The sequence below is a fragment of the Cynocephalus volans genome, chromosome 8 (assembly GCF_027409185.1).
Source record: "Cynocephalus volans isolate mCynVol1 chromosome 8, mCynVol1.pri, whole genome shotgun sequence".
Taxonomy (NCBI): Eukaryota; Metazoa; Chordata; class Mammalia; order Dermoptera; family Cynocephalidae; genus Cynocephalus; species Cynocephalus volans.
Window position 1 is genome coordinate 142563504 of NC_084467.1, and position 25120 is coordinate 142588623.

Below are 25120 nucleotides of genomic sequence, written 5' to 3' on the forward strand. Positions count from 1 at the left end.
TGACTAATGATAGCCAGCATGTATTGAGTACTTATGGTCAAGGACTACTTTAATTACTTCACATGTAGTGCCTCATTAATCCTCACAACCCTATGAGGTAAGTTCTATTACTCCCATGTTACAGCTAAGAAAACTGAGGCACAGTTAACATTTCCAAGGCTGCATAACTAGGTCATTGGTTGACCTGGGATTTCAACCCAGGCGGTCTGGGTTGAAATAAGGAATAAGGAATGGAAATTAGTGTAGAGTTTCGTATTTCTGACTCTTCCCTGCTTTTTTTCTTGTTTGTTTTTTGAACAGTGGCCCAGCAGATTCTCACACACAGAGACTTCTCCGGCTTCATTCCCCACCACTCACCCTTGCACCACACTCTTCTGCTCCAGCCCTTCTGAGCTTCTCTTTTAGTCTCTCAAATGTACCAAACTCTTTGGTCTGCTGTCAGCTGTTCTTTCTCCACACTAATTTACCCCATTTTCTCCTCCCCAAACCTCAGGTTTCTTGGCCAACTCCTGTCTATTCTGTGGGGTTGAGTTGAAACATCACTTCCAGGAAGGCTTTCTTCAGTGATCGCTCCCCACCTTCCTACCCCAGATTATTAGGGCCCCTGACCCTGTTGCCATAGCATATAGTATTCCCACCTGCAATATCTGCTCTTAGAAGAACTTACTCTGAGAGATCCCTTTAAACTGTTGTTGTTTCTTTGGGTAGACCGCAACTGTAATGCTAAGCAATTAAGCTGACATCCTCATGTCCATACTAAATCAGTAAACACAAATGGGGAATTGAGATTATTTGGGATACTTAATGGAAAGGTGAAGTATAATACAGGAGATCTTAGAAAATGTTATAAACATATCAGTCACTCACAAGATGTCCCTCACACATTTGTTTTGTTAGTTATCACCTGGCTTGAAGGGAATGCCGTATAGCAATTCTTGAGGATATTAATTAGGGTGTAGTGGGCTATATGAAAAACAGCACAGACCCTGTAAAAGGGTAATGCCATCACTCTTTATCCCTATAGCCTGCTTTAGCTTTTTTCATAGCACTTTTTTTAACCACTTGGCATTTTATGTTTATTCATTTGTTTATTGTCTGTATTGTGCCTCCACTCGTTCACCCCGGGTTTAAGCACCGTAAGAGCAGGGACTTTGTGTTATTCACTTTTGCAACCCCAACACTCTGAACAGAGTTAGGCAAAGATATACATTGAATTAATGCAAATATTTGCTGGATAAATGAATAGAGATTGCAGATGTGAGGTGAGATGTGGCTCATTTAGAAGACTATCAAAGACTGAGTAATGACCGATAATCACTGAGATCTTCATGCATGTTATGCTTTTACATGTAATTTAATCTTTAAAAAGATTACTCTAAAATCTTAATTTAAAATTTAATTTAAAATCTTTAAAGTCTTTTGAGGTAAAGTAGTGGTGGTAATCTTTTTTTTTACAACCAATTTGAATGCACATCTTTGGAAATACAAAGATGAATAAGGGATGGTTAGTTCAGATAAAAGAATGTGCACAGGAGTACTAAAGGAGAAGAAAGGGGGATGCCTCTCCCAGTGGAGGTGAGGTGGGGAGAAGATAAGGAAAACTAGGACAAGAAAGAGTATATCTCTTGCCCACAGTCATATAAGTCGTGCACCCAGGCTTAGGACCTAGATCCTAGAGTTTAAAGCAGAAGAGTAGACTAGCTATAGCTGCCAAAGGATATTTTGGAGTGAGTTTTCCACGGGCTACCATATAGCTCTGTTTTAGCTTTTCCAACTAGATTTTAATTTTATTACGTTTTATTCAAAACAGGTTTCAAAACTTTTAAAATACAGATCATACGTAGAATAGCTAAATTATCTGATGAAAAAGCATAAATGAAATGCTGCTTTCATCCTAATCTGTAGATGGATCTTGGGTGAGAGTCTGGCAGCTGTTTACATCAGAGACCAGGAGCGTCCCTAGCTTCTCATCTTCTCTAACATCCTATTTCTTCCCCTCCCGCCCCACCCAAAACCACATTTTCTGTTCATCTTATCAGTGATCTCCGTTTGTCAAGTCCAGTAGTCAGCTGTCAGTCCTCTTACCCAATCTCTCAGCAACACTGGAGACTGTTGACTGTTCTCTTTACTCCTCATGTCTTCTGCTCTTGCCTTCTGTGGCACTTCACCGTCCTTGTTTTCCTTCTACCTCTCTTCCAGTGGGCATTCTTTAATTGCTTCTGTTTCTCAGCCATGGACTTTGATGTCAGCGTGATCTGCAGTCTCCCTTGGGTGATCAAATCTCACCTTTAGGCTTCAAAGCCCCTCTCTGCCTATGACTGCAAAATCTGTGTCTTCTGCCCTGACCTCTCTCTCCTGAGCACCAGCTACCTACTTGCCATCCACTTGGGTTCCACTTGCCCCTCTGTGTCCACTCTGTACCTTTTCCACCCTGATGAGACCTGTTACACTACATCACCCGCCAACCTCCTTCTTAGTTCTGACAGCAGGCAGCACATACCAGGAGACAGAAGGAGCAGGGTGAGGTCAGAGTGTTTATTGCTAAGGCCTCCTATCTGGGGGGTCCTCTGCGTCGGTGACCCCACATCAAAGGCCTCCTGGCATGAGGCCTTCTCCAAACAGCTCTTTCTAATGTTAGGTTCTGGTGACTGCTCCCTCTACCCACCCCTTGAGGCCCAGGTGATGGAGCCTATTCCATATACTACACTCTCCTTGTGGTTTCCCTGCACTCCGCCCATACTTCTATAAATAGTCCCTTTATTAGACTCTTCTCAAGCATGCTAATTTGAATGTGCCAACTATTTTCTGTTGTGAGCTTTATTCATATAGCTAAAGGAATCTCAAGTTTGAGCAAATCCAAGCTAAATCTTTCATTTCTTCCCTTTTCTCCAACCCCAATGCTGTTCTTTCCCGGTATTGTTCATCTCAGTAAATATACGACTATCAACCTAGCTGCTCAGGCTACAGTCCTAGGGCTTATACTTCATTCTTCTTTCTTTCATTTCCCAGCAACAATCAGTCAACAAATCTCATTGATTCTGTCTCAAATCTAACCACTTTTTACCACCTGCACTGCCACCAGCCTGGTTCAAACCACGGTCATCTTGCACCTGGAATTGCCTGATTGGTCTCCCTGCTTTACCTGCTGCTCTATGATCCATTCTCCACATAGAAGCCAGAATAATCCTTTTAAAATGTAAATCAGCTCACATCACTTCTAAACCCCTCCAACAGCTTCTCATTACACTTAAATTTAAATTCACATTTCTTACTGTGACCTGCATGGTCCTACATGGATTAGTTCTTACTCCTGCTACAGCTCATCTTTTTTTTCTGAAACATTCTTCCTTTGGATGTTATCATGGCTGGTTTCTTCTCTGTCTTCCTATGGTCATCCCAGTGTCTGCTCCTTACAAAGGCTTTCTCCAACCACCCAGTCCAAACTAGCCCCCACCCTCACTCTATCATTCTGTCCTGTTGCTCTGTTTATCTTTTTTATGCTTATCCCTTTCTGAAGTAATCTCATTTATTTGTATGTCTGTGTACAGGTCTCCCCAAACTGCAGCATAGAGACCAAAGTCCTTGTCCACCTTGTTCATATCATCGTGACCACCTAGAATAGTATTGGTATATAGTAGATACTCAGTAAATGTTTGTTTACTGAATAAATGATCAGACTTCTGATTCTCCACAAGTTTTATGCAAAATCAGGCCCTATTGGCTACAAAGATATTAAAGCCCAACATAAGCTAATGATGTCAGGAAAGCGGAAAAGGAAGGATGAAGAGCAATGAGCTTAGTGTGTTGGAAAGAGCCCTGATTCTAGCTCTGCCTCTCTTCCTGTCGGTTATTTGGTTGTGGACAAGTTACTTCACCTCTGTGTTCCCTTAGCTGTGATAGAAGCAGGTGGTAATTGATGATTTCTCAGTTTTCTTCTAACAAGTTCTGATTCTGTACTATTTGGCACTGCTCGGGAAGGATTAGTACATGCCTTTTATATATTAAGAGAATGATCCTGTTTACACGGTTGTATGGGAAACTTATGGTATCAAAAGTGGCACTTCGTCTTTTTTAATATCATCAGCCAAAACAGACATAAATGAATGTGCCATCCCTTGGGCCTGGAGAAGTTACTAAATCTTGGGCCTGACTCATTTACAAAGCACTTTTAATACATGATTTTGGTTGATCCTCAGAACAATTGAAGTGAAGTAGGCAAGCCAGGTGCTTCCTTTCTAATGAGGAAATAGAGATGTGCTCAAGGTCACTCTGCTGTTCTGGCCCACTGCCAGGACTGCAGCCAAGTCCTCTGCTGCACCGTGCCTTGCTATTTGTAACCGAGGGTAAACTAGCACCAGAAATGTCTAAGACAGACCTTTCATAACGTTAGATTGTCTCATCCCCAGGTAAGAGGTGTGAGCTCTGTGACGATGGCTACTTTGGAGACCCTCTGGGTAGAAACGGTCCTGTGAGGCTTTGCCGCCTGTGCCAGTGCAATGACAATGTCGATCCCAATGCAGTTGGAAATTGCAATCGTTTGACAGGAGAATGCCTGAAATGCATCTATAACACTGCAGGCTTCTATTGTGACCGGTGCAAAGATGGATTTTTTGGAAATCCCCTGGCTCCCAATCCAGCAGACAAATGCAGAGGTAATCAGCCATTGGTCAGATTCTGTCACAATTATATTCCTTTATTCTGAGAATTCATTGTGTATCTCTAAATACTTACGGTTGTTTGGTCTGATGCAGCACTGTCCAGTAGAAATACAGTGCAAACCACTTACATAATTTAAAATTTCCTAGTTGAAACAAGCAAAATTATATTTACTATACAAGGGTACTTCAAAAAGTTCGTGGAAAAAATGGAATTAAAAGATAATACAAATCTTTCCATGAACTTTTTGAAGGCCTTTTGTATTTTATTTAATATAGTCAGCATATTATCATTTTAATAGATTATCAATACAAAATTATTAATGAAATATATGTTCTTTTATTCACACTAAGTCTTCAAAATCCAGTATGTATTTCACATTTATAGCACATCTCAATTCAGACTAGCTAGTCACACTTCAAGTGCTCAATAGCCGCATGTGACCAGTGGCTACAGGATCAGACAACATGAGTCTAAAGAATCTATTTGAATTGTTTATATGTTAGTATTTCCTTCAGGTGACTGTATCTTTTGCTGTCTCTGTCTCCCTGCCTTAGCCTGCGGTTGCAATCCCTATGGGACAGTGAAACAGCAGAGCAGCTGTAACCCCGTGACTGGGCAGTGCGAGTGTCTGCCGCACGTAACTGGCCGGGACTGCGGAGCTTGTGACCCTGGATCCTACAACCTGCACAGCGGGCAAGGCTGTGAGAGGTGAGCCATCCATGCCTTTGGTGAAAGTAATTTTTGCTTTTTGTGTCAGAAGTAATGAATTTTTATAAGTTATATTTAATAGTTGGCTTGACTTTGTTCAGGAATTGAGTGCCTAAAATAGGCAAGGCACCCTGTTGGGGCAATGCTGGAGAATTGTAATTAAGCTAATGAGAGAAAGGAGTGGAGCCCAGTGGCCCCAGCTGTGTCAGAATCATCTGAACAACATTTTAAAAATACAAATTATAAGGTTCTTTCCAAGATGCTTAAAATCAGAACTTCCAGGGTTGCAACCTGAGAATTCCTATTTCCAGAATTCCTGGTTAGTGCTGATCTGTTGCCAGGTTGGAGAGTCACTGGTAGCAATTAGGTAAGAAAAAGAAGTTCTGAACAGAACTCATAAAAATTACTTGAGCCCCCCTTAATATTTGGTCTTCATAATCCTAAACATACGTTTAAACATAGTTTCCTGTTTCAAATGACATCCAGACTATGCTGAAGAGAAAAACCAAAGTTTTTGCATAATATGTATTTTTCTTACCTGAGAAATGTCTTGTGTTTGTTTTCAGGTGCGACTGCCATGCTCTGGGTTCCACCAATGGGCAGTGTGACATCCGCACTGGCCAGTGTGAATGCCAGCCTGGCATCACTGGTCAGCATTGTGAGCGCTGTGAGGTCAACCACTTTGGGTTTGGACCTGAAGGCTGCAAACGTAAGGGGCATTGGTGTCATACACTCTGTGTCTCCCCTAATGCCAGTTAACGCCTTAAGTCCAGAAAGGACTTGGACCACCTCAGTCTAGCCACCTGGCTTGTAGTCAGGGCTGTATCTGAGTCATCGTAGATGCTTTATTTGGTGAATATTCTCCTTTTCTAAATCTCTGGAGATCGAGGGCTTCTCTGGTTCCTTTGCAACCACCTTATTTATGTTTTCTTTTATAGTGTTTCTGATTCTTCCTTTTCCCAATTTTTTACTTTTCCAAAGAAAAGTCTCTCTTTGATTACTAAACTTTCCCACTGTACCTAATGAAATTTATTTTATTGATCACATTCCCAGTGCAGATAATGAAACAGTGAAGGATTCTGTTCACAATGTGCTTGTTGACTTACTGGCTGCATTTGCTTCCCGCCCTTGGGGCCCTTTTGGTACGGTTACATATAAACATCTGCTTCTCCTTGGCATAAACACTTGCCTGGAATTAGGCCTCAGAACAGTTTGGTGTTTTGCTCTCTGAATTCCTTCGTTTCTCCTGTGTAATGTAGCATAAGTCATTGACTCAGTTCAGAGAACAAAGTGAGTAAACAAACTATAAAATAATGCAAAAGAAGCATTAGCCTTTGGGTTTTCTAGTTTCTTACAGAAATATTAAACAATAGAGAGATGAAGGTAGAGATGAATTCTTGAAGTGCATAAAAAGGGCACTGATTAGTTTAATAGACTAATTTCTATAATTATTAAGTAACATGAACGGTGCTCCAAAGGATGCACATTTTCTCTTAACACTTATTTTTGCTTTAAAAATGTTTTTCTTCTCTGCTAAGCAAAGTTAACCATGAAGGTCTCATAAGTAGGCCTTAAAAAAGAAAGTGACTACTTACAGTGGTAGTACAGTCAGCTTATTAATGTCAGTCTGAGTTATAAATAAAAAAAGAAAGGTGCACTCTTCCGTGTTTTTCTTCTTATGCACTATCTCCCCCTTATTCTGCAGCCTGTGACTGTCATCCTGAGGGGTCTCTTTCACTCCAGTGCAAAGACAACGGTCGCTGTGAGTGCAAAGAAGGCTTTGTGGGAAATCGCTGTGACCAGTGTGAAGAGAACTATTTCTACAATCGGTCTTGGCCTGGCTGCCAGGAATGTCCGGCTTGTTACCGGCTAGTGAAGGATAAGGTAAGCTGCCAGCAGTGCATGCATCCATTCATTCGTTCACTCAGCAAGCACTGCATGGACATTCCTGTACAGTAAGCTCTAGAGAAAAAATGTGAACAAGATAGACTTGTTCCTCTTCTAAAGACTTAGGTTCCAATTGGAAGGCAAATAATAAAAGTTAAGTAAATAAATAAAAGAAATACTGAGAGAAGTGCCAGAAAGAATACAAATGGAGAATAATTGGGGGAAACTGCTTTATGTAAGGCTTCTTGAAAGAAATTCATTTAAGGTGAGATCTTACGGATAGGAAGGAGTGGGTAGGTTGCTGCAGGCAGAAAGTGTGCAGAGGCCTTGAAGCTGGAGAGTGACTGAGTCTTCTAAGTGAGGAGAAGGGGGTTTGTGATAAGACTGGAGAGGTTGGTAGGGACAGGTTATATAGGACTATGTTGACCATAGTAAGATTTTATCCCAAATTCAATGGGAATGTGTTAGAGAAACTATTATAAGCTGTGATATCCAGTTTATATTTTAAGGGGAGCACTCTGACTGCTATGTGAAGAATGATGATTAGGAATGGGGAAAGAGGGAAAGCCTCGACTGGATCGGATAAATATACATGTTTGGCAGCAGGACAAGGAAAGAGAAGAATCAAAGATGGGCCTTGAGTTTTTTCCTTATGGTAGTTCTATTTACTAAGATGGAGAAAACTCAGAACAGATTTAAGAGGCATAATTTTGGATGTTAAATTTGAGGTTCCTATCAGACAGCTAAGTGGAGATATTAAGAAGTAACCTAACACTCAAGGAAGTAGTCAGAACTGAAGAGTCGTCAGCATGCAGTGTTTAAAATCCCAGGAATGGTCCTGCAAGTTTTCTTTTGAAGCCGCAGAAATAAAGAAAACTACCCATGCCATCTGTTTAAAAGTAGACATCCATGTAGTGTGTAGACCTACATATATTTGAGCACCCCTGTGATTCCTGCAGGAAGTGCAGTGGAGTTCTTCAGAGTAATTGTGTCCCACCTTTCTCTTTTCTTCCTTCATTATGTATAGGTGGCTGAACATCGAGTGAAACTCCAGGAATTAGAGAGTCTCATTGCAAACCTTGGAACTGGGGATGAGATGGTGACAGATCAAGCCTTTGAGGATAGACTAAAGCAAGCAGAGAGAGAGGTTATGGACCTCCTTCGTGAGGCCCAGGATATCAAAGGTACACATGATTAAACCATGGGTAACTTCTGTGAGATGGACCCATCTTTAGATGTGGCTCCTAATTCAAGGGTAATTAGGATGGTTTTAAAAGTTCTTTTTCAATTTTTAAACTACTTGTAGGATATGAATCATTCTATTTTTTAAACAGTATGTCAAAAACATAACTTATCAACTTAATGCTTCAAAATATAGTAAGCATAAGGTAATTTTCCAACATATCAAAAACTCAGATGTTCGAATTTCAAGCATTTTATAATTCTGTTCCACTACAAGGTGTCTTAAAATAGCTTAAAGAGTCACTGAACACATGCATTTTTGATGAGCATTATTTTTAAGTAGAAAATTTGAACTTTGATTTTCTGTCATTCTGGCAAGTAAGAGTTTATTTTATGCACTGCTTTATTTCCTTTGAAAGAACTCTCAAAAAAAATTGTGGTCTTCACGTATTGACTGAAGATCTAGCTACAAAATGTACAACACTTGGTATTTGTGAAAATAAACATTAGACATTAGTGCCTACTTATGAAATTTTCTGTCTAATTAGCAAACAAATGTGCTAATAATATTATGTAAATGTCTTATATGTTATGTTTATTTTTAAGGTCCTTTGTAATTAGATCAGTTCTGTGCACATTACCTGATGATACTGATAATAAGCACAGAAGAGATTTACTTAAGATTTAGAGAATAATTTATTTTAAAATACTTTATTGAGTTTAAAAGACAGTTTTAAAATTTTTGAAATTTAAAAAAGTTATTTTAAATAATGTACTTGCTTTTTAAGTCACTTTAATATTTTATTTTTATTTCTTACTCTGTGAATTAAGCTTTTCTTCTAAATGTGGAGAACTCCTTTTCTACTTTTACTGAGTATCTGTAGCATGCCAGGCATTGTGCTAAACACTAGTCATGAAAAGATGAATGAGACACTGCTCATGCCATCAAAGTGCTCACCACTGGGCTGAGGTGGTATTTGTTTGGGGGCTTTCCATCATTGAAATGTACCTGTCTAAGCTCCAAAGTGTTCACAGATACACAGAGTAAACGTGCATTAAAATTAGTATACTTGAAACAGCAATGATCAACTTTTTTTTTTTGACCGGTAAGGGGATCGCAACCCTCAGCACACAGTGTGGTCAGCACCACGCTCAGCCAGTGAGCGCACCGGACATCCCTATATAGGATCCGAACCCATGGCCTCGGCACTACCAGCACCGCACTCTCCTGAGTGAGCCACGGGGTCGGCCCAGCAACGATCAACTTTACTATTAAGTTTACGAATCCATATCCATTGGAGTTACATAGAGAAGACTTCCTGTCAGAGTATACGTCAACAAAAGCTAAATAGATCGTTTATTTCTTCTTGTAAATATCTCTAATATATGGAATTTTGATTTTGTAAAATTATTGAAGTTAACAAGGAAGTAATTGTATTATCTAGTTTGGGCCAGTATTTTTTATTTTTATGTGAGAGTCTAGGAACTGTTCCATGGGATGAATTTTTAGAAATTAGAAAAATTGGGTCAATAGCTTAATTTAACTTTAGGTATTTTTCTGAGTTTGCTGGTTTTTTTGGTGGTGGTTGTTACGTTTTAAGTCTTAAACGTAGATAAAGAGGAATTTAAACCTTTCCTGTTCTATGTAAACAATAGTGGATGTTTTGGATGTTCGTTTTCCAGCAACAACTTTTGACACACATTTTTTCCATTAATGTATTTTTTTGAAACAACAAATTCATATTTGTCTTGCCATATGTAGAGAAAAATTGAATGCAGGATTATTGTCAATCAGTCCAACCAAGAGTTGGGGTTTGGCACACAGCCAGGACATGGGAATAGGTTAAGGGAAAAGAAAGGTCAGCCAGCATCGGCACCTGTCTAAGCTCCAAGCATCTTGGTGCAGCCCCAGATACGTATGGCTCCCATCATCCGCAATTGCTCCACACTTTCCTATGTCACCTAAGCAGGTGATTCTATTTGATGGAAGCTCTGATAGGAGCCATGGCCGTCATAACTCCCCTTGAACCACCTGAAAGGCCAGGAGCATAATAGGCCGACACTTCTGATAGCTCTGGGAACGTCATAGTGGGGCTGGGGTTAAAATTCGCTTCCTCTAAGACCTGAGTTGTGGAGTTCCTTGGCTGACCTTTCCTGCTTAGGTTCAAACTAGCCAAGAATGAAAATGTTTTCATGATTTACCTTTTAAGGCCACCTCTAAGTATTCATTTGAAGTTTAAATTTGTATTTATTCTGCAGATTTGAAAAGAGATTATATGGTGCAGTTAGATCTTACAAGTAGACACACAGAATTGGAAAGCATTTGAAGTAAACCTGCCACTTAGGTTATCTATTCTCTTTACAGATACTATTGTTTCTCTAAAGAACTGGACAGAGAGATCAGTATCTATTGCATTCTTGAAGGTCTAAAGGGAAGGGGCTTTTATAACCTCACCGGCTGCTTTTAACCCTCCGAAATTTAAATCATTTTCTATGATCTAAACTTGTTTTTGTTTTTTTAATTTTCTTTAAAATCTTTAGATACCGAATAATTGTTTACAGAATCCTTCAAGCAGAACCGTGTGGAGTAGTTAGGCAAGAGCTGTACAGTACATCACCTTTGCCACATATATTTGGTGGCCCTTCTCCCAAGTTCCTGTTTTCCAAACCTGTATTTATCTTTATTGGTCTTAACTTTGCCCTCTCATCTTTTTTACATTCCTTAGAAAATTTAGACCCCAGCATGCTTATTTCATACTGAAATAAGAACAAATCAGTTTTGTGTAGAACTTATTTAATGGTTTTTATATATTAATATAACCTCATGATGTGAGAATATTAATAATGTTAGGCTTCAATCATTGTGCAGTATGTGCATGTATTGAAACAACACACTGCACCCCACAAATATGGCTAAGTAAATGTTAAAATTAAAAAAAAAATTAAATCAGGGTTTGCTCAAAATAAAATAATAATGATGATGACAGTGTTATATTTACATGGGCTAATATTTATCTTTTGGCTTAGTAGGACCCAAGTATGAAGTTTAAGTTTAATGGGCATAATTAATAAAGAACAATTTGAAGAACTATTCAGAAGCAGAGATCAATTGGAAAGAAATTACATGGACATATGCTGGCATACAGGGGAGATGGCAGCAAGAGTTTAAAATACAAAATGAGTTTAATTTGCCATACTTCAAGATCTGTTTGAATCTGGTTTTTTTCCCAAGTTTTGGAAAATGCTCAGCTCTCCAGGCTGGCAGCATTTTTTTTTTTTTTTTTTAATTTTAGAGGTTCATATATTTTAAACACTGTCACAGAAGGTGGCAAGTGAGTGGAATGGTTAAACTGGTTATTTATTTATTTATTCATTTTATCATATGCAGTGTAGTTGATTTTCATGTCCCTTTACCGATTCCTCCCTCCCCCCTCCTTCTCCCCCTTCCCACCCACAAACATCATATCCATTCACTTGTCCTAACAAGTTCAAGGAATTGTGATTGTTGTGTCTTGTTCCCTGCCCCTCCCCCATTTGTTTGTGTGTTCATTTATTTTTAGCTCCAACAAATAAGTGAGAACATGTGGTATTTCTTTTTCTGTGCCTGACTTATTTCCCTTAATGTATGTTTTTCTAAGTCTATCCATGTTGCTGCAAATGGTAGTAGTTCTTTCTTTTTTATAGCAGAGTAGAATTCCGTTGTGTCCATATACAACATTTTCTGTATCCACTCATCTAATGATGGATATTTGAGCTGGTTCCAACTCTTGGCTATTGTAAATAGTGCTTCAATAAACACTGGAGTACAGGTATCCCTTTGACATGATGATTTCCATTCCTCTGGGTATATTCTCAGCAGTGGAATAGCTGGGTCATATGGTAGATCTATCTATAATTGTTTGAGGAACCTCCAAACGATTTTCCATAAAGGCTGCATCATTTTTCCGTCCCACCAGCAGTGTAGGAGGGTTCCATTTTCTCTGCAACCTCACCAGCATTTATCATTCTCAGTGTTTTGGATATTATCCATCCCAACTGGAGTGAGATGGTATCTCAGTGTGGTTTTGACTTACATTTCCTGAATGCTGAGTGATGTTACGCATTTTTTCATGTGTCTGTTGGCCATTTATATATCTTTCTTTGAGAAATGCCTATTCAGCTCTTTTGGCCATTTTTTAATTGGGTTACTTGGTTTTTTGCTGTAAAGTTGTTTGAATTCCTTGTATATTCTGGATATTAATCCTTTGTGAGATGTAAATTTTGTAAATATTTTCTCCCACTCTGTTGGTTGTCCTTTAACTCTGTTAATTGTTCTTTTGCTGTGCAGAAGCTTTTTAGTTTGATATAATCCCATTTGTTTATTTTTCCTTGGTTGCCTGTGCTTTGGGGTCATATTCATGAAGTCTGTACCCAATCCTACTTCCTGGAGTGTTTCCCCTATGTTTTCTTTAAGGAGTTTTATTGTTTCAGGGGGTATATTTAATTCTTTAATCCATTTTGAGTTGATTTTGGTATATGGTGATAGGTATGGGTCTATTTTCATTCTCCTGCATTTGGATATCCAGTTTTCCCAGCACCATTTGCTAAAGAGACAGTTTCTTTCTCAGTGTGTAGACTTGGTGCCTTTGTCAAAGATCAGATTGCTGTAGGTGTATGGGTTGATTTCTGGATTCTCTATTCTATTCCATTGATCCATGTATCTGTTTTTATGCTAGTACCATGCTGCTTTGGTTATTATAGCTTTGTAGTATAGTTTAAAGTCAGGTAGTGTTATGCCTGCTGGCAGCATTTTTGACAACATTGTATATTTATGATTAAATCTAGCATGTGCTGGAATACCAAAATCAATCTCTCTTTCCTTCATCAAATGTTCCATGGGTGTCTTCTCTTTAGCAACCAGTGTATAAGACTGAAGGTATAGTGATGTGTAAGAAAGAGGAGTTCATAGTCAAGAGGGACAGACAGGCACACAGTTGGGGAACAGTGTGAAGCATGGAATAGTGAAGGTACTACTAGGCATGCTGAAGGCTGAGCAGCTCTGCCGATGGCTTACAGAAAGATGCTACGTTTGGAAGAGTAAAGATATGTAGTTCCTCAGATTTCATGCAAGTCCCCCATCAAATAATTTATAGATTTTCTTCTGCAATGCAATTTCAGATGTAGACCAAAATTTGATGGATCGCCTCCAGAGAGTGAATAACACTCTGTCCAGCCAAATTAGCCGCTTACAGAATATACGAAATACCATTGAAGAGACTGGAAACTTGGCTGAACAAGCACGTGCCCGAGTGGAGAGCACAGAGCAGTTGATTGAAATTGCATCCAGAGAACTTGAGAAAGCGAGAGTTGCTGCTGCCAATGTGGTGAGTGGTTGTGAAGGTCTGAGGTGGAGTTGGAGGAGTCCCTTGGTAATTTGTAGCAAGAGTGTGACTGGCAGTGCTTCTTCAACTAAATTGACTCCTTGCATCTTCTTATTTGTCCCTAAATATGGAGCAAGAAAGCCATGTTAGTCTTAGTTGTAATGAAACAGTTATGACAAAGTGAATAAAAGCCAAGGGACATCTGGGTTCTTTCTGTAGCTTTGTTCCTTCTGTTGCACCAGGCAATTTAATCTTACTTTATTTTTTACTGGAAATAGAAATAATCTGAAATCAAGCGTGCTGATATTAAGCAAAGATCTCTGAAAATAAGAAAGAGGCATTCTTTTTGCCCTCTAACATTAGTAAAAATTTAGTTTTGACACTTGGTTCATTAAATTTAAATAATTCAGTCCTTTTAAGATTAAGTGCTTTATTTTCTCTACAGTCAGTCACTCAGCCAGAGTCTACGGGGGACCCAAACAACATGACTCTCCTGGCAGAAGAGGCTCGAAAGCTCGCTGAACGGTAATGTCCAGACCCTGTGTAATGGTTGAGTTGGAACTTCCTTCGTGCTGTGTCATGTGTCCCGTCCCGTCCCCACCCACCTTGTGCAAGGTTTGCTCTCTTTTCTGAAATGGTATGCGTACCCTTTCCTTCCTTTTACTTTGAAATTAGAATGTTCACTTTGAATATTAGAATATGATGGTTTGGAGAGAAATTATATCTGCACATCTGAAAGAAAACCATAACATTTTTAGATTTTTAACTTCAAAACGTTAAAGTTAATAGATTTCTAAGAAGCTCAGTAGAATTTAATTAACTTAAAGTTTTTAATTAATTTTTTAACGAAAATGTTTAATTTTCAAATCACAATAGAAAACATTTACTAACCCAATAGTACATTGGAAAATCAGCCAAAGAAAACAGACCATTTCATTCCTGATTTTTTTTCAAAGACTTTTTAAAATTAAGTACAGGGTGATTTCTTTAGAATGCTTTAAATTGCAGAGAGCATTAAGTTAAAAAGTTTTTTAAAAAATAAAATTGCTAGAATGAAGACTCCGTGAGGGCATACATTTTTGTATATTTTATTCACTGCTAAAGCTGCTGTGCCTGGCACTTTGTAGGTATTCAGTTAAATGTCTGTTGAGTGCATTGCAGAACAGTTAGTAAACCTTGTGGGTATAGGGTACTTCAGTAAGCCTGAGGTCAGGATTTAACCTCCATGCCCAGATCAATTACATTGGCTTCTTGCTTTAACATGTGCTCTCTTTCTGTTCTGTAGAAATGTGAATGTGTGACCTATGTAATCTAGTTCACAGAACATACATGGTCTCATAGCTGGACCTTTTAATTTAAAAAAGATAGCTGAAAACATTATAGAAAGCTCCCAAGAAAACTAGGTCTTAAAGATAAATTAATTCTGGTGGGCTTCCTACAAGGATTTTGAATGAAAGTTTATTATACCGAAAAGAATGGCCACATACTGCAGTGTGACAGTGTAATATGAAATTTTAGAAGTGAAATTAACCTTAGCAGTTTCCCAGCTACAATACTTTATTTTGCTGGAGTCCCTGTTGACATGTTCATTGCCATTTGCTGTTGAGTTGCTTTTCCTGCCAGTGATTAGGTTGCATGTGAGAAGTGAGGGGTCAAAGCTGTCGTAAGACTATTTAGTGATTGAACTAGATTAGCAGTTGTTGTTAAAGATTAAGCCTGGGATTTGTGTTTATAACTAGATTGATGATTTTTTGTTAGCATACATAGTTTTATATGTAAATTACTCTTAAATAATTATATTTAAAAGTAGTTTTTCTGAATAAATAGGAACATTTGCCTCTACAAACTTTATACCATTCATTTTTTGGAAAATATTCTTTTCTCAGTTTACAGAATGCTCTTCAAAAAAACTTAGCCCCACCGAAACAATTGCAAAATTCCATATTAGTGATGTTTTTCAATATTTGCAGAACTCTGCTCACATGAGTATATGTATATATAATAAAATAATACATACTTTATTATTATAATTATTATAATATATAATATATTAAGTATATATTATGTATATAATATAATTATATAATAATATAAGTATTATATATTATTATAATACTAAAGTAATACTTACTTTAGTATTACCTAAATTTTTCTTGTTTTTCTATCAGATGGTTCTGTTTCATGGATTATTTTTTCTTTTATGTGCACAGCCATAAACAAGAAGCTGATGACATTGTACGAGTGGCAAAGACAGCCAATGATACGTCAACAGAGGCATATAATCTGCTTTTGAGGACATTGGCAGGAGAAAATCAAACAGCAGTTGAGATTGAAGAGCTTAATAGGAAGTGAGTATAATTTAAAAGTGGCTTACAGCCCTTGAAATGTTCTTGTAAGTAACACCAGTTCAACGAAGAATTAAATGCTGGTGGATTCAAGGCATGCATTCATGCAGTAAAATTTCGTTTGCTAATCATGCTTTTGAAAATAGCCCAGTAATTAGGGCAGGGGGTGTGGAGCCACAGAGATTTTGTTTGGTCCAATTACTGTAACTGCAGAGAATGGTAACAAGACTAGCCAAGATACTTCAAATTCTGCATAAATGAAAAATGAAGAGAAAAAATATGATAGAAGAAGTAGAGAAAATATCCTTGAGCTACAACTCTTTAAAGGGCGTCTGAAATAAAGTATGTGGTAAACCGTATACTATAAATAGAAGAGAGTGTAAATAGATGAGAGTGTAAATTTAAGCTAAATGTTGGTATTAAAATGAGAACGTTTTAACATAGTGTTTCCTTTGAGGTGTTGGGAATGTTGTCACAGTGATGTAAAGTAGGTTGAATCTGGTTAACATTAAGACGCAACAAGGAGCTAAGTTTTTCATTAAATTACATCATTTGCTCCTTAGGTATGAACAAGCAAAGAACATCTCACAGGATCTAGAGAAGCAAGCTGCCCGAGTGCATGAGGAGGCCAAGCAGGCTGGTGACAAAGCTGTGGAGATCTACGCCAGTGTGGCTCAGCTGACCCCTGTGGACTCAGAGGCACTGGAGGTATGGGGGGAGACAGCCCCTGTGCACAGCCCCCACCCCCAGGCACACCTCCTCCCACCCCAGACTGCACACGAGCCATTCTGACTGCCCAGCACCTCCCTCCTGTGTCCTCCAGCTGACTCACTGGTAAAGCTGAGTTCTGTTTTACATCCACTAGTGGAACTTACTGAAGTAAAGAATCCTGTGATTATACAGCAGAGACTACTTTAGCAATGTGAATAATCACTGATAAATCTTTAATATAAATCCAAATTATAATATATTTGAATTACTTAAAGCAGAGTACACTTAGATCCCAGGCATGACTGTTAGAGATCTAGAGAGAAATAAAAGACAGTGTTTTAAATGGAAGAATTATATATCAAGACACTCTGGGACAGGTAAAATGTTTTGGAATTAGCAGGATTTTATTTCATATCTGTACTATAATCATGGATCCTCATAGTAAGATTTATATAAATAGTGAATTTTTTTTTTTACGTTAAATGAGAGATTTACTAAGTTTCACTTCTTATATTTTATGTGTTAACTTGATTTTATCATAAAGGTTTAGGTCTCTTCAAACATGTACATAACTGTCTGATTCCGTATTTGTGGGTACTTCAAAAAGTTTGTGGAATCATATAATTAAAAAATAAAATCTTCCCACGAACTTTTTGAAGTACTCTCCTATGTAAAATTTGAAAATAGGCAAGACTCATCTTTGATGATAAAAATCAGAACAGTGGCAGCCGCAGTGTTAGAAAGGTACGGTGGGATTGGAGTGGGATACCAGAGAACTTCTTGGGGTGATGGTATCTTGACTGGGGTATTGGTTACACAAGTAAGTGTAATTGTCAAAACTCACATAACTACATGTACCCACTGAATTTCACTGTGTACAAAATATACTTCAATTTTTAAAAAAATCCGTAAAATCTCAACCTATACTATTCTTTTAAAAATATTTATGGAGTCAAGTGTTATAGAATTCCTAAGCCTACCTTTTTGTCGATTCGATTATTTTATCTAAGATGTACTGATCTTACTTGGTTTCACAGAATGAAGCAAATAAAATAAAGAAAGAAGCTGAGGATCTGGACCGTCTGATTGACCAGAAGTTAAAAGATTATGAGGACCTCAGAGAAGATATGAGAGGGAAGGAATTTGAAGTAAAGAACCTTCTGGAAAAAGGAAAGACTGAACAGCAGGTTGGTTTGATTTGCAGGTTGCTTCATTTCTTGAGACAACATTTGAAACAATCCAAGCGTAAACTGTGTCTATAATGTTACCACGGTTGCAGAGGCAGCAAACCACAAAGCGCTGAGCAGAGGGCTCTCCATGCGATTCCCGGGCCTAACCTGCTGTGTGCTGGAAAGCCTCGGGGTGGTAGCTTTGGGGTGCCTTGTCTGTTAGCAGGGAGAAGGGATTTGCTTAGAAGGGTGCATCCGCTGATTCGCCTTGTGTTTGCAGACTGCAGACCAACTCCTAGCCCGAGCTGATGCTGCCAAGGCTCTTGCTGAAGAAGCCGCTAAAAAGGGACGGAATACCTTACAAGAAGCCAATGACATTCTCAACAACCTGAAAGGTATGAAAGGGTCAAAGAACGGGTAAATTTGTGTGCTTCCTCCACTAGGCTGACTCGTTTTTTTAAAAAGTCATCATTTTTACCTCACTTATTACATTAGCCCCAACACATACTTTTTTTATGTTGAAGTATTTCAAAGAGAAATCCCAGAGCTTATGTCATTTTATCTCTGTATACTTCAGTATGAAACCACCCCCTCAAAAATTGTGTTGGTATAACTCACATAACCAAGATTCCTATTTAGCTGATTTATGTTGGTAGATTGAGATTATCTTTCATTTTTTCTGCCAGTGGCATCTAATTCTTGTTTTTTCTTTCTTCACCCAAGATAGAAAAGAAATGTGCCCAATTCACTGAGTAGCTCTGGATTCACCTCTGATAAAATAGTCATAGATTCTATAAATATGGAAGTTTTATAGCATAATAATTGAAAGTATGGGTTCTGATGTCAGTGGACCTGGGTTCAAATCCCTGCTCCACAAATTATCTAACTACTTTAATGCTCAATTTTTTCACTTATAAAAATGATACAATGCCTGTGTCACAGGAACATAAGGCTCTTAACTAGTAACTGATATGCAGCAAACATTATAAATTGTGGCTCTTGGTTCTGGTTGAGGTGATACAGATTGAGCATCCCTTATCTGAAATCTGAAATGCTCCAAATTCTGAAACTTTTTGGGTGCCAACACGATGCTCAAAGGAAGTACTCCTTGGAGCATTTCAGATTTTGGATTTTCAGATTTGGGATGCTCAACCAATTACGTATATGCAAATATTCCAAAATCTGAAACCTGAGACACTTCTGGTTGTTAGCATTTCAGATAAGATGTGCTCAACCTGTAATGGCATACCCAGTGCTTTGTATTAAAACAAATTTTTCAAGTAAAAATTCTCTTTCCAGAAACAGATGTACATGCATATGACTATTCCTGGGAAATCTTTCGTGTGGAGATGTGTACTTTGCTTTTCTAAGATTTCAGCCCATGCTGTTTTTCAGTTTTTTTCCCTGACTTTTATTGTTCGTGAAACAAAATGTGGTTGCAACTCCCTAAAAGGTTCCCTTTTTTCTTGTTGTGAGTTTAGTTCAAGTGCATTCCTTGAACTCGTTTTAGATTTCGATAGACGCGTGAATGATAACAAGACAGCTGCAGAGGAGGCCTTAAGGAAGATTCCTGCCATTAACCAGACCATAGCTGAAGCCAATGAAAAGACGAGGGAAGCACAGCTGGCGCTGGGCAACGCCGCAGCAGATGCCACGGAGGCCAAGAACAAGGCCCACGAGGCAGAAAGGATCGCAAGCGCTGTCCAAAAGGTATGTGCTTTCCTCTTCTCCAAAACAAAGTCTTGGGTCTTGCGTTTCTCCAGTCTCTTACCAGTTTCTTTCCAGACTCCTGAAGTCTTTGCAGGTTTTTTCCTTGACTTCAGTGAAACCATCGTAAACTGTCCTTGTCATTAATTTTTTTTTAAGAGTAGGTAACCCCATTGATTAAGGAGGGGCAATCAGTAAAAGGGCCCTTTATTCTAAAAATTCTACTGTGTCACAATGTGGGGTCTGAGTTGTCAGGAGGGGAATGGCTTCAGAGGACTATAGAGCCCCTTCTCATAAAAAAATTAGACTTCCTAAATAAACATACTTTTTTGACTTGGAGAGTTGACTTTTTTTAAATCTTATGTAGCATGCTGTATCAACACAACTTTCAAGCCCCTCTTTCGAGCATTATTGCCATGCCTAAGCCTCTCCTATATGGAATTTCTGTGGCTGCCACTTCTGTGATTCTTTATACTCATCTGAAAGAGTAATTTCTGTAGGCTGGCTTTTTCCTATTTAAAGTTCAATATATTTGTTTTATTTAAAGGAGAGATTGGAGGTGATTCTAAAACTAGGTGTTTGAGAATCACAGAAATTTCTTAGTTTCTTTAAAACAGTTTAAAAGGCCTTTGGATTATTTTTAATAAAATATTCATGTTTCGGGATCATGATCATTTTGCACATTATGATGAACTACCAAAAAGAACCCAGCTAGCTTTGAACTTAAAATTTATCCAGGTGAAAGAGTCTAATCAATACGATGTGGTAGACAGTGTATGCTATGGAAATGTTTATCATTTGCTAGCTGTGTGTCCTCAACTAAAAATGGCAATAACAGAATAGGAAGTTTCAAGAATTAAAAAAGAGGATACAAACGAAAGTGCTTTATAATTTATAAAATGCTTTTATTTTAGGTTGTAATATTATTTTTTTATTACTGTTATTTAGAGCCCAAATAAATGATAGTGTAAGTCATGAAATAGTATAAATCACTGAACTATTCTTTCCAGATTGTATTCTTGAGCCATTTTACAAATTATAAAAGGAGTAGGTACAGACTTTAGAACAGGTAGAGCTTTTTTTTTTTTCATAGCAGTTTGCTTATTTTGTGCCTAGAATGCTACCAGCACCAGAGCAGAAGCTGAACGAACTTTTGCAGAAGTTACAGATCTGGATAATGAGGTGAACGATATGTTGAAGCAACTACAGGAGGCAGAGAAAGAGCTGAAGAAAAAACAGGATGATGCTGAGCAGGATATGATGATGGCAGGGATGGTAAGAGGTTTTGGCATATTTTCTCATGGCAGAAAGCGAAGGATGTTTAATAATAATGATCCCCAACCTGCGGAGAAGAGTCTTTTTTGTATTGATTTCTGTTTTTCATTGCATTTTCTAGTCAGAAATTGGGTTAGTAGCTTACATAGAAGACAAAGAATTTGTATCTTTGGCCAGGTATTTCTGTTGCACAATTATACTGTTCCAAAGCTATTCTTAGTTAAAAGCAAAACATTGTTTTGCACATTTTATATTTTAGAATATCGATAAGTATGTACATATATTTTTGAATGGGTGATTTATAACTAGTATAAAAACAAAAAGGAATGAAAGGGAATGCAATGGAAAGTTAACTTATTTCCTATTCTTGTTCTCCCAGCATCTTGCACCCTAGAGGCAAAGACCAGTTTTTTTGTATGTAAGAAATTTTTGAAGAAGGCATTCTCCACCACCCCACCAAAACATACCAAATTTACATCCAGTTTAATTTTTCCTGTTTTGTGATGATGTGTATACATAAACCATTTATAGCAAAATTGACTCACGAATGCATGGTCCAAGAAAGAACTAAGGTCCATTTTTCTGTTCTATGCTATATTTTGCTTTGGAAAGACTTTAATAGGGTCATAACGGGAATATTCCTTTCCAGTTCAGTGTAACAATCAAGTAATGACATATGTAACTTGTTTGCATGTGCGCTGTCAGTGCAAGGAAGGGGCCCACTCTTTCACTGCTGCTAAAAAACGGCCCTCCCTGTGGGTCATTTTTACCTTGGGATAGACAGAAATATGAGGCCTGTTAATCTCAGTAAAGAAGACTCTAGAGAATTGATAATAGGAAGCATCCCTGTGTAAACACCTGATTTTATTTTGCTTTTTTGTTTATTTTTTCTGTTGTTTTGTTTTGGAGTATCCTAATTTTCTGTGGCATGGTGTGGCTCAAGAGGAAATTCCCATACAGTAAAAATAGGTATTTCTTACATGTACTGAGAATCTGTGGATTTCATTTTTTTTTTTTTTTGTCTTTTTCGTGACCGGCACTCAGCCAGTGAGTGCACCGGCCATTCCTATATAGGATCCGAACCCGCGGCAGGAGCGTCGCCGCGCTCCCAGCGCCGCACTCTCCCGAGTGCGCCACGGGCTCGGCCCTGGATTTCATTTTTAATATAGTTGTAGAAACATTAGGTTAGAGCCTTTTGAAAGAAAGAAAAGGTTATATACTTTATGAACTTCAAAAAAAGGTATGGATTTAGTTCAAAGGATAGAAACAAGATCCATCTTTTGTTATTTTGGGTAAATAACTTTTAAGAAACACAAACCGCCCTTACGTAAACTATCCCATTTGTATTTATATCAATTCTGAAAGATCAGCATTCAACCAGTATTGTTTTAGTCTGTAATGTATTTTTTTTTTTTTTTAAACCAAAAGAGTGAAGGCTTATGGTTGCCCCTGGAAAAGGAGACTGGAGGCACAGGTTAAGTGCAGTAGGATTTGCTCTTGGCAGGCCATAGCAAAGTCCCATCTCCTCTCTCAGCATGCTCAAAGAAAAGACTATGAAGGCTCAGTGAGAACAGCTGTGATTTGAACAGAGATCAGTCATTTATTTGTGAGAGATTTTTGCCTTGCTTTTTCTTTTTAAAATTTTCACATTGCTTTGACCCCCAAATTTTTGTATTGTCTTGACCCAAAAACTAGGAAAAGCAGTGATGTGGTGGAGAACTCAAAGCCACTCATTTTTATCCTGACTAGATTTATTTGTGTGAGCATCTGTTTTTTGATACTTAGACACTTCCTATTCCATTGCCTTTTCCTGTGACTCATGCACAGTGTGTTTGTTCAGGTTTCATGGAATTTTCCCAAATATATTTGCCTTCGGTAGATTTTTAAAGTGTAAATTGTATTGCCCCAATAAATGAGTGTGTGTATGTATGGGGTGGGGGAGAGGGGGTAATTACAGGGGGAGGGGGAGTTTATAAAAGAGCTTCACTTGATTATGAAAATTGTCTAAGAATAAGACATTTCTAATAATCAAGTCCCTAATAATGTCCTGAAGGAAATGTTTTGGTTCTCAGATGTAGTTTCTACACTCATTGTTAAAAAATAACTTGTTTCTGCTTTATGGATTTTATTATGAATATACCTCCATGTACTCTTGAGTAAGAAAGTAAGAAAAAGATAATATAGATTTTTGAAATGCAAATATAGTAACATAAGCATACTGATGGCCTGTTTATGACTGTTACGTGAAATGGAGAGAGCAGCATCCTCAGCATGAAGATACGACCCCCTAAAAAAGCAAAAACCTGAGGAGAGATTATAATTTCATGAATCAGAAAAGGGGAAAGCATCTGAAAATTAGATTTGTTGGCTTATGGGAAAAAATATTTTTAGAAGATGAAAACATGTAGTCAGGACTATTCATATCATTTATCCTTTGTCCCCCTACAGGCTTCCCAGGCTGCTCAGGAAGCTGAGATCAATGCAAGAAAAGCCAAAAACTCCGTCACCAGCCTCCTCAGTATTATTAATGACCTCTTGGAGCAGCTGGGTAAGTAGCAATAGAGTCATTTTAGTCCGTCTCTGAATCCTTTGTGCTGTTCTTGGGATCTGATATGGTTGACTCAAAAGCAAATAATATAGGTTCATCCATTACGTTATTAATATTTCTTTTAGCTCTTATTTAAAAATGCCTTGTAAAATAAGTGTGTGTCTTGCATGGTGGAGCCTTTCAGAGCAACATGCTTTATTACAATACAGATTGATTCATCCACTTCAGAGTGCACACTAAATCATGACTTTAGGTATTATTATTTTGACAAGTACTCACTAGGTGCATTCTGTGGACCCTACCCTAATTAGAACACCATATCTGAGGACTTTCTTTTTATACTTTGAAGATATGCTGCCGGCTTGTGTGGCTCATTTATGGTTTAAGTTTGTGGTACAATTAAACACTGATTTTACTTAGCTCATCCTGCTGGCAGAGGATGTCTTTAAGTGATTTAAAGTGAAGGATTTCAATGGTAGAATAAAAGAACACTCTAAATGGGTCATGACTTCATTGCCCAGAATTTTCATCATTTGCTAACATCTTAGTCTGTTTTATGTTGCTAAAACAGAGTATCACAGACTGGGTGATTTATGAACAATAGAAGTTTATTTGACTCACAGTTCTGCAGGCTGAGAAGTGCCAGATCAAGGGACTTCATCTGATGAGGGCCTTCTTGCTGTGTCATAACATGATGGAATGCATCACATGGCAAGAGAGTGTGCATGAGAGAAAGAGAGAGGAAGGGGGCCAAACTCATCCTTTTATCAGAAAGCCACTCTTACAGTAATTAACCTGCTCCTGTGATAATGGCATTAATCATGAGAGCCCTCATGATGTAATCACCTCTTAAAGGTCCCACCTCTCAATACTGTTGCATTAGAGATTAAATTTCCAAGATATGAACTTTGGGGGACACATTCAAACTATAGCATTCCAGATCCCCAAAATTTCTGTTCTTCTCACATGCAAAATACATTCATTCTATCCTAATAGTCCTAAAGTCTTAATTCTTTCCAGCACCAACTCAAAAGTCCAAAGTCCATAGTCTCATCTAAATCAAATATGGGTGAGACTCAAAGCAGGGTTCATTCTAAGGCAAATTCTCTCCAGCTGTAAGCCTATGAAATCCAAACAAGTTATTTACTTTCAGGGGCAGTCGTAGGATAGATATTCCCATTCCAAGAGGGAGAAATAGGTAAGAAAATGGGTAATTGGTCCAAGTAAGTCCAAAATTCAACAGGGAAAACAACATTAAATCTTAAACCTCCATACATAATCTTCTTTGATTCCATATCCTGCATCCTGGGCACACCAGTGTGGGGTTTAGGCCCCCAGTGCCTCAGGCAGCCCCATCCCTGTGGCTTTGCTGGGCTTAGTCCACCCAGTAGTTTCATAGGTTGGCATCTTGTGCCTGCAGCTTTCCCAGGCTGGAGTTGCACACTGGTGGCCCTACAGTTCTGTGGTCTCAGGTGCTGCCCTACACCCATAGCTACATTGGGCATTGCCTTAGTGGGGACTCTCTGAGGCCTCACTTCTACAGCTCCACTGGGCATTGCCCTAATGGAG

General features: G+C 38.3%; 1 protein-coding gene across 1 annotated transcript in view; it reads left to right on the plus strand.

Moving 5' to 3' along the window:
• LAMC1 (laminin subunit gamma 1) overlaps window positions 1–25120 on the plus strand; it is a 139014-nt gene that overhangs the window by 107902 nt on the left and 5992 nt on the right. Inside the window, exons 14-27 of the mRNA XM_063103683.1 lie at window positions 4407–4652; window positions 5214–5367; window positions 5934–6076; window positions 7073–7251; window positions 8282–8438; window positions 13594–13799; window positions 14242–14321; window positions 16007–16144; window positions 16705–16849; window positions 17890–18039; window positions 18302–18416; window positions 19532–19731; window positions 20845–21003; window positions 23452–23551. Coding sequence (XP_062959753.1) covers window positions 4407–4652; window positions 5214–5367; window positions 5934–6076; window positions 7073–7251; window positions 8282–8438; window positions 13594–13799; window positions 14242–14321; window positions 16007–16144; window positions 16705–16849; window positions 17890–18039; window positions 18302–18416; window positions 19532–19731; window positions 20845–21003; window positions 23452–23551 — 2172 coding nt within the window. The remainder of the gene's footprint in view (window positions 1–4406; window positions 4653–5213; window positions 5368–5933; window positions 6077–7072; window positions 7252–8281; window positions 8439–13593; window positions 13800–14241; window positions 14322–16006; window positions 16145–16704; window positions 16850–17889; window positions 18040–18301; window positions 18417–19531; window positions 19732–20844; window positions 21004–23451; window positions 23552–25120) is intronic.